The sequence below is a fragment of the Capra hircus genome, unplaced genomic scaffold, assembly GCF_001704415.2.
Source record: "Capra hircus breed San Clemente unplaced genomic scaffold, ASM170441v1, whole genome shotgun sequence".
Taxonomy (NCBI): domain Eukaryota; kingdom Metazoa; phylum Chordata; class Mammalia; order Artiodactyla; family Bovidae; genus Capra; species Capra hircus.
Genome location: NW_017189926.1, coordinates 3,352 through 13,150, shown reverse-complemented (window position 1 = coordinate 13,150; position 9,799 = coordinate 3,352). Strand labels below are relative to the sequence as shown.

Here is a 9,799-nt window from a genome sequence, read left to right as displayed (position 1 = left end):
AGCGGTGACGGACGGTCCCTCACTAGATGCATCCTGGTGATCTCTGTGTCATGCGCTGCACTCGGAAACACCGTCGGGACAGCTGAAAAGGAACGGGGGAACAACACACGAGGGGAAAAAAAAAAAAAAAAAGAGGGGGGGAAGGAAGCAGGACGGGAGGAAGGAAAGAAGGCGAAAGGAAACGTTGGCCGTCGGTGAGAGGTCCATTTGAGAAGAGCGGGACTTGCGTGTGTGTGGAGGGGCGGGGAGTGGGGAGGCGGGGGGAGAAACTAGGGTGAGTAGGAGGACGGGGAGCGGGAGGAGGAGAGAGAAAAGGACCGATGGCCTCGAGGGCGAGGGGGAGATCAAGGATCCAAAGAGTGGGCAGGACGGTCAGGTGAGCGCCATAGGGAAAGGAAAGGAAGCCAACCCACGAACACCCTCCCCACGGTGGTTGTGTTCAGTCCGAGATCAAGATGTGGGTAGCACGGTGTCCTCCAGCACACAGGGACACACAGGCCTCCCTTGGCGTGGGAGTTCAGGATCACCCTGAAAGCCGAAGCCGTTCTGTTCATCCACGGCTGACAAGTACCATGGTCCCACGACATTCACACATCCTAGCGAACCATCGAAAGACTCTCTCACTCACTCGCCATGAAACACGGAGAGAACAGAAAAGGAGCGACACGACGGTGGCTGGCCGGCCGGCCGGCCGGCCGGCCGGCTGGATTCCCATGAGAGTCTGAGGATGGAGCACAGACGTGGACAGAAAAGCATCCGATTCCCTTTGGTCAAGAAGCGGTCTCGCCTTCTGTGCCTGGTGTCTTTCCTACGTCTGGATGATTCCCTCCCCCACCCCACCCCACCCCACCCCACCCCGCTCCCAGCTTGAAGGTGCTCTCAAGGTCCCACCGGAACGCTCTCTCTTCGGAGCGCCCTTCTGAAGGGGAACGTTTCTCTTCCACGTCATCAGCCCCCGAGACAGCTTCAGCCTGGCCCTCCCCTCCACCCCCCGCCTCCCTCTCTGCCTCCTGCTCCTCTTCCTCCTCCTCTGAACTCTTGAGCTCTCCTCGCACCGGCCTCTCACCCCACACGGTGGCAGTGTCGGCCTAGGTACGCTCGGGCGTCTCTCCTCCCCGCATCCCAGCGGACTGCCACTGGCTCTCGACCGCGTCGTCCTGGGACCATGTGTCCCCTGGCCTTTTCTGCGGGTGGGGGAGACCCGGACGGGCCGGGGCCAGGCGGGGGTGTGGGGGAGCCTGCATGCGGGGGGAAGGGTGGGGGCAGAGAGGAGGAGGAGGAGGACGAGGAGGAGGAGGAGGACGAGGAGGAGGAGGAACGACACCACTCCCCAGTGCCAGTGTGTGCCTGTGGCCCGGGAAACAGACGACGCCCCGGGCTGGCTCCGAAAAGGGGATCGGTCACGAGATCGGGCGCGTGCGTTCTTTGCAGAGGCCCTGCAGATCGAACAGGCAGGGGCAAGGATGGGGCTTCCCGCACCGAGCACGGTTCCCCCGTCGTGGAAACAGGCGTCTGTCCCACCGGGCGGGGCTTCGGCTCTCGGTGCGATGTCCGCAAGCCGTGGCCGCTGAAACGTGCGCACGCTGGAGCCGCCGCCGTGCAGAGGGAGATCTCATCCGGCTCCTCGTGTCCTTCCAGTGAGCAGGCCGGGATCTCGGGAAGAACAGAAAGCCAGAGAGTCGCACGAACCGGAGCGTCACGCTTTCAGAAGCCAAGGGAACCAGAAATGAGGTTCACTCGCGTGTGGGTCTGTCTTTCCACGGGACGAATCCTCTCTTGGAGCAGATGAGGGTTCCGGGGATCCCGTGGAGCAGAGAGGATAGAGAGTCCCCTCAGGTCCCCTGCTCCTCCCATGCACGCGCACGCTCCCCAACGGTCCTAGGAACAGCCTGCCCCAGAGGAGCGTGCTGGCCACAACCCACCTCCACGGAGACGGAGACGGCAGTGTCCGTCCGCGTCAGTCACCCTCGTCCAGAGTCCCCGGGCCGTGTGCCCTCGCCTTCACGCCTGGCACCGTCCGTTCTGTAGGTTTGTGTCGAACCTGCCCGGAGCCCTGTGGCATCGTCCCGGATCAGGGGTTCGGTGGAAAACACCCTGTCCCCCTGCCTCCTCGGCAGGTGGATCCTTCACCACTGGACCACCAGGCAGGGAAGTCCCTTCACAGCCTTCTAAAAGCATCTACCCTGAAACAGTCCACGTCGTCCTCCAAACATCACTGGACCATCACGACGGAAAGGAAGGAAACGATGTGAGTTCAAGAATGTCTTCACTCCTCAGTGCTTCTTGCTTTAGAACCACGAAGGCCTCTCTCTCTCTCTCTCTCTCTCTCTCTCTCTCTCTCTCTCTCTCTCTCTCTCTCTCTCACACACACACACACACACACACACACACACACACACACACACACACACAGAGGGGGGCTCATCGTCCAAAAGAAACCAACTGTTGTGTTTCTCCATCCCCCTTGTTGTGGCTAGTCAAAGGAGCTGATCTCACGTGGAATCCGATGTCTTCTTCTCTAGGACACTTCAAGAAGCAGCAAGAGTGCCGGTCTGTGAGAAACGAAGGTCAACCCTTCACGATGCAATCCCTTTTCCGGGCCTGATCGTTCAGAAACTCTCCCATCCCAAGCGGGGGACGGCAGGATATCCATCTCGAGTTTGGGACGGGGGCTTCCCCGGCGGCTCCGTAGGAAACCGTCCCGTGCCCACGCAGGAAACACGGGTTTCATCCCCGGCCCGGGACGATCCCACGTGCTACAGAGCCACGAAGCCCATAGGCCTCGCCGACGGAATCCGTGCTCTAGATCCTGGCCACTGCGAGCGCTGAGCCCACACCCAGCAGCCGCTGAAGCCCACGTGCCCCAGTGCCCACGCTCCCCAAGAGGAACCACAGCCACGAGAAGCCCAGACACACAACCGCAGAGCGGCCCCCTCCTCCGCGGAGAGAGAACCGCTCGCACAGCCGTGAAGACACGGCACACCCCCACAGAGATCAGAGACGTCCCACGATTTGAAAGCAATACGGGGTCTAGGATGGGACGCCGTCGGCCAATACCTCGTCCCATCCCTCGGGAAGCTCGCCGACTCCGCGGTAGATGAGATCAAGAAACCGCAGCTCACCGTGCCATCGGAAGTGCGGGAAGCTCTCCCTGCAGTGCTGAGAGCCCAGTGGAGACGTGACCCGCGGGGACCGTGAGCGTGCCTGTTCTCGGGAAGAAGTCCTTCCCGGTCCGGGCTCTGGAGATCGGCCCACGCGGACCCGCAGACAGCGGACGGCCATCCCTCTCGGCTCCCTGCAGGCTCACGGGTCCAGGCGTGCAGTGCCCCCGGCATCTGCTCGCATCTTCGGGGCCCGTCTCCCCCGCCGCGCTCCACTCACTTTGAATCCTTCTCCCCTCTCGTCTGACATGTTCTCTTTCCCGTGCGACTCTTCCTGGCTCCCCAGGCACCACTTCGCATCGTTCTCTTCTCATCGCACTCGTCTCGTGGAAAGAATTCCACGTCTCTCTGCTCTGGTCCCCAAGGAGTCTGTCATCGCTCCATTCATCTGGGGATCGACTGGCACCCAGGCAACCCGGGCCCACGAAAACCGGGGCTCCGTGTGGATGGGACGACTTGCCGACGACCGCGGGGGGGGGTGGGGGGGGGGCGGCTCGTGGACGTGGAAAGCTGGCACCGGGGAGTCGTCCTGCGGACACACCCTCGGGCACCATCGCGTTCGCGGGAGCGTTTGGGTTGTCGTCGTGGTCGCCGCCGTATTCCCTGAGACGCGTGCGGTCGCACTGGGAGTCCAACGGCGTCTATGGGAAAAGAATGGATCCTTCCCTGGATCCCCTCAGAAGGACTTCGAAAAGAGTCGTGGTCGAGACGTGATCGATCTTTCCAACACTCTCACTTCTGGGTAGACATCTAAAGAGAAGAGACACGGAAGCGAAATCTCAGAGAGAGATCTGCACTCCCATGTCCACGGCAGCATCAGTCACACGGGTCAAGAGAGGGAAACAGCCCGAGTGTCCATCAAGGGAAGAAGAGGGAAAGAAGACACACGATCCAGACAGAGATCGATCGATAGGTAGAAATAGATGTCCCACGGAGCCACAGGAACGAACGCATTCTTGTCTGGTGATAGCATGGATGTGACTTAGGGCGTGATGCCAAATGAATAAGTCAGGTAGAGAAAGAGAAAGACTTTCTCATGCCACTCACATGCCATGGATGGCCATCAAAAAAAGAAAGAAAGAAAGAAAGAAAGAAGGAAGACGGTCATCACAGAACGGCTGGGGGAGGGAGAAATGGGAAGATATTGCATTGATGTAAGGGGGAAAGAAAAAAAAAAAAAAACGACTTCACGGATAAGGTACATCTATACTGTATACGTCACAAAGAGCACGGTGATTCTAATGAACAGCGTTATTATTATTGTATGGTACTATCCGGGGAAGGCCATGGCGCCCCACTGCAGTCCTCTTGCCCGGAAAATCCCATGGACGGGAGGAGCCTGGTGGGCCGCAGTCCACGGGGTCGCTCACAGTCGGACACGACTGAGCGACTTCCCTTGCGCGTTTCACTTTCACGCCTTGGAGGCGGACATGGCAACCCACTGCAGTGTTCTTGCCTGGAGAATCCCAGGGACGGGGGTGCCCGGTGGGCTACCGTCTGTGGGGTCGCACAGATTCGGACACGACCGAAGCGACGCAGCAGCAGCAGCAGCAGCAGCAGCAGCAGCAGCAGCAGCAGCAGCAGCAGCAGCATGATCATCTGAGAAAGGTTGCCATGACAGTGGACATGAATCCTTCTCCTCCCGTCCAATGGCAGAAGGAAATGGCAACCCACTCTAGGATTCTTGCCTGGAACTGTCCACGGATGGAGGAGCCTGGTAGGCTACAGTCCGTGGCGTCGCAAAGAGTCGAACACGACCGAGTGACTTCCCTTTCTTTCACATCCAGTCATGATCTGTATGGGTTGTGAGAAAGCTATGAGCTACCGCTTGGGTGGTCATTCTTCTTTGGCAACATACAGGTGCCTCTTGTGCCCATTCTGTACACATGAGAACGAAGGATGTCATATGTCCTTCACGAAGGAAATGATATTTCAATACACCTGGAAATTAAACACAGAAAATCACCTAGTTTTCTTGTCTTTCCATGAAGAGTCAGTATCGGCTGCGCCAAAAAAAGAAAAGAAGAGAAAAGAAAAGAGAGGGGGGGGGGGGGAAGAAAGAAAAAGAAAGCTTTATTTGGGGGTCTTCGATATGGCCATGCAGGGACACGGGTTTGAATAAAAACCGGGGGAACCTTCCCCAGGAAAGAGTCGGGGGCTTAGAAAGCTGAAACTCCGTGAGGTTGTAAAGCGACCTGAGAGCAATGATGACGGACTGTCATGCAAACAAGGACCCGTGTCTTCTTCCAGGGTAGACAGACCGTCACAAGTGATGTAGGGAAAGGGGAGGGTGTGTGTGATAGGGGTCTTGAATGTCGGGAACACTGTTTCGATGATCCGGAGGCCTCTGTTCCCCAGGAGGTGCTCCGAGTTTCCAGACTGAGACACAGACCTCTTCCTCCACGGCCCTCCCCTTCTCTATTTTGGGGCGGCGCTCTCTTGGCGATGCCGATTCCACTTTGATTTTCCTGTCACATGTCATCCCCTTTTGCCCTCCAAGATACCATTCCCTCATGGGACCTGGTGTATCTTTTTAGAGAGGATTCGAATGAGACACGATCACTCTCCGTCGCGTGGTTTCGGGCACGAACGACCCACACGGGGATCCGTGCCACATCTCTCTCTGCCATCGAGAAAGGCTGTGTGTGGCCAATGACGCCACGGGATCGGCGAGTTCCTCGGGCTCAGCACCGAAAGGCTGTGTGTGGCCAATGACGCCACGGGATCGGCGAGTTCCTCGGGCTCAGCGCTCCCTCGACTTGGCTGCGGTTTCGGTTTCGTTCCCTTCCGTGCTGGCTCGCTTGCTGACCCACACGATCTCTCCGGAGAGGGCGGCCCATCGAAGCGGAAACACAATCGAGGCTGTGTGGATCCTATTCGTGCATCCGACGGGGAGACCCGCGACCTCTACGTGGATCCGTACGCGCGGCCGTGTCGGGCTCAGGAGGACCCTTCGGTGCTGTCTGGGCGCGCTCTTTGTTGTCCGCGAGCTCGCGCGCCTTTCGGGGACACGGCTGATGGGGACGGACACCGAGCGGCAGGGCGGCGGGCCGGCGTCCCGGCCGAGAGCGGTGCCCCAGAGGACGTCTCAGAGCCGGGGCTGAGACGGCCACCCCTCCCCGGGCCCCCCTCGTCGCCGGGGAGGGGCGGGGTGGGGTGGGGGTGGGGGGGGGTGTGAGGTTGGGGAGATGGGGGTGGGAGCCGGGTCCGGGTGAGCGTGCGCGCGCGCCTGTGTGTGTGTGTGTGTGTGTGTGTGTGGGTGTGTGTGTGTGTATGTGTGTGTGGGTGTCTGGGTGGGTGGGTGGGTGGGTGGGGCGGGGAGGGGAGGGGCCGGGACTGGGCTCGGGGTTGGGGGTGCACGAGGTGAGGGGACCGTCCCGGTCCCCCTGAGAAGTGAAGGCAGGTTCTGTCCCGCTGAGAACTCCCTGCCTTCAGGCGCGCGAGGGGAGCAGGTTTCTCTCCAATCCCTTTAGGAAACGGTTTTGAAACAGTTTCCAGACAAAAAGGATCACACACTTACACACAACATGTTGACTTGTCATGGCCGGGGCCAGCGTGAGGAACTCCGCCCATGGCCAAGGTCACGAGGAAGGAGGCTTGGCACACGCAAAGGCGTGATCAAGCCTCAGGAAACCCCCCGCTCCCGAGCATCTACCCCCAAAGCCAGAGTCTCCCTAGAAATGAGGAGTCCAGCGGGTCGGTCAGGAACGACGTGGGTGAAGGGTGTTTCACGTGTCGGGCCGATCACGACGGCTCATTCTCCGGCCCTGGGGGTGACGAGGGCGTCTCAGGTCAAACCTCTCCGCCGACAGACCAGCTCGCGTGACAGGGTCACCCACCCTCCCGCCACGACGCACACGAGCGTCGCCTCCCTCTCCACCGTACACAGCACAGAGAGTCTGGGAGTCTCTGGAGAGTCTTCACGAGCACAGGGCTTTTCTCACGGTCGAGTCCACGATGGCCGCCAGGCCTCCATATCCTTAGGCACCTGGGAATCGATGAATCCATGTCGTTGGAATGCAGAAAAGGAAAGAGGGGTCGTTCTTAAGGGGAGCAAGACTAGACTTTTTGAGTGAAGGAATGGTCTCTTTGGGAATAGATCCCTGTCCTTTGTGATCCATCCCTGTGTCCTTGCTATGCAAACAGGTCACTCCATCACTCTCCGAAGACGACATAGACCTTCAGGGCAACATCGGGGAAAGGATTTTCGTGGGTTGGGCTGATGGTTGCTGCTCCATCTCCATATTCCCTGCCCTTATCGTGAATATAACTAGCATCGAGGAGACATAAGGAGTCCCCTTTCAGACGACTCATGTGAACTTTGGGTTCGATCCGTTCCTTTCTTGATTGGAACTCACGACACCCTCACCCTACAGGAATGTCACTTTATCTGGAGGGTGGTGCCTGGTTTAAGAAAAAAAACACCCTTGGAACACAGAAGTGTTTTGGGGATCAGAAAGAAAGGATCGTCACATGTCAGCAGGCCTCACGGCCAGAAGATTAGGTCACATCCCTAAGACCTGTTTGGTTTTTTTGTTTGCTTGTTTTTGTTTGTTTTTCTCGTACATTTACGTGAAGCACCTGATTCTGAGAAAGGTCGGGACTCCTGGCCCCCGCGGGACTCTGTATTCATCCCTATATGTCACAGAAGGGATAGAAGCAAACCCCACACGAAAGAAATCGGATCCGTTTCCGGAAAGACTGATACCCGCATGTCGCTTCTTTCCTTGCTCCCCGTTTCTCTGGCCGAATCCCAAGGGATTCAGCCTCTTTTCCTCCACTCATTTTCCTATGACACTACCCGTTTCTGGTCTCTCTATATCTCTTGTCATTCAATATGTATGTATCCAAGGACGCCAACGCCGTCCCCACCTTCGAATTCCCTGGATCCATGGGGGCTGGACCCCGGCAGGAGGCGGCGTGTGGTGGTGTGTCTGGGGCACGCGCAGGTGGTGCTCGTGGGTGTGTGGTGGGGGTGGGTGGGTGGAACGGGTAATGTGTGCGGTGTGTGTATAGGTTCCACGTGAGGCCGAGCGTGTGTCGGGTGGGCACCATGGGTTGTGTGCGTGTGGGATGCGCCTGTGGGTGTGGGCGTGGCCGTGGCCAGGAAGGGGGTGGGGCGTGCAGAGACACAGCCAGGCAAAGGACAGTGCAGTGTGTGTGTGTGGGTGGGGGAATGCAAGAGAGGTGCGTGGGCGGGGTATGTGTGGGGGCGTGGTGTGTGCAGGGCGTTGGGTGTTTGTGGGCAGAGGGGTGTGTGTGGCGTTGGGGGCGGGCGGGGTGTGTGTGTCTGCGCATGTGGTGTGTGGGCAGAGACAGAGGCGAGGCGGAGAGTCACAGCCGGGCCAAGGACAACGCAGTGGGGAGGGGGGGGGGGAGGAGCGTGCGGTGTGGGGCGTGTGCGGGGCGGGGTGCGAACCGGCTGCGTGTGTGTGTGTGTGTGTGTGTGTGTCTGGGGTCGGGATGTGTGGTGCGCGGTGTGCAGGTGGGGTGTGTGTGCGGGTATGCGTGTGGTGTGTAAGGTGCGCCTGTGGTTGTGGGGGTGGCGCAGAGACACAGCTAGGCAAAGGACAAGGCAGTGTGTGTGGGGGCGGGGGCCGGAGGTGCGGGAGAGGTGAGGGGGCGGGGTTCATCATCTGAAAGGTGAAAGGCACAGGGACGCACGGACGCACAGACGCACGCACGGACGCTCGAACGGACTCACCCACCCAGCCACGCACGCATGCAGGCACGCAGGCACCCAGCCGCACCCACCCACCCACCCACCTGCCCACGCGCACACGCACGCACCCGTCCACGCACGCACCCACGCACGCCCCGTCCACGCTGTTGTGTGACGAGCTGGGTGGATCTAAGCGTGTGATGACTCTGTCCATTGGGTGGAAATCACAGATCTCAGTGAGGTTATGATGAGAGCAGGGGCTTTGACGCAGTGAGATGGAGAACCCACTGATGATCGACTTAAAGGTCAATAGAGAGGGGTCTGAAACCTCCCAGAAGGAAATCACAGCACTTTATAAAAGTTTGGTGTAACTATTTGTTCTGGTATAGTCACCAAGTTTAAATGGTTCATTTCTGAATGTCATTTCCGTAGTTTGAAAATGTATCTCCTATTTAGCTGCCTGCCCTCTGTTAAAATGAGAAAATGGACCCCAAATGGGCTTATGTTAAGCCCCATGTCAACAATCTGAGACTGAACTTACTCAGAGGTTCAGTTCTCTCAGAAATAAAATGTTTAACCACTCAACCAGCAATCTCCTGATCAGCTTATTTGGGCGGCCGCTCCCTCCCCTGAGGAGAGTGAACCTGAATTCCTCACCAGCCTGCTGCCTAGTGCGGCTTCCTTGCTCCTGCTCCCTTTGCCTGTGAAGTGTCTTACCTTCTTTAGCTCTTGAAGCTTCTCTCTGTCTGCTAGACAGGATGGTGCCAGACTCATGAATCACTGAAGAAAGCCAAGAAGATCTTTAAAATTTACTGAGTTGAATTTCCTTTTTTTAACAGCTTGAAAATATTCAACTAATTTTTAAATGTACAAAGCATTGTTATATAAGTACATTCGAGGAAAAAATCTGTAAAAAAAACAAAAACAAAAACAAAAAAGTCCAGGTTAAGTGTAAATCTGCTGCCAGCAGTTTTGC

At 58.0% G+C, this 9,799-nt stretch overlaps 1 protein-coding gene across 1 annotated transcript; it reads left to right on the top strand.

Annotated features, from left to right (window-relative positions):
- Window positions 1–1,547: 1,547 nt before the first annotated feature.
- On the top strand, window positions 1,548–3,630 carry LOC108634737. The gene is made up of 3 exons (XM_018044928.1): window positions 1,548–1,553; window positions 1,824–2,248; window positions 2,523–3,630. The coding sequence occupies exons 1-3, from the start codon at window positions 1,548–1,550 to the stop codon at window positions 2,827–2,829; spliced, it is 738 nt and encodes a 245-aa protein (XP_017900417.1). The 3' UTR covers window positions 2,830–3,630.
- The last annotated feature ends 6,169 nt before the right edge of the window (window positions 3,631–9,799 follow it).

Excerpts from the sequence above, each read along its gene's own strand:
- LOC108634737 (XM_018044928.1), top strand. Across the intron at positions 2,249-2,522 it reads ACGGAAAGGAAGGAAACGAT|GACACTTCAAGAAGCAGCAA; the intron begins GTGAGTTCAAGA and ends CTTCTTCTCTAG.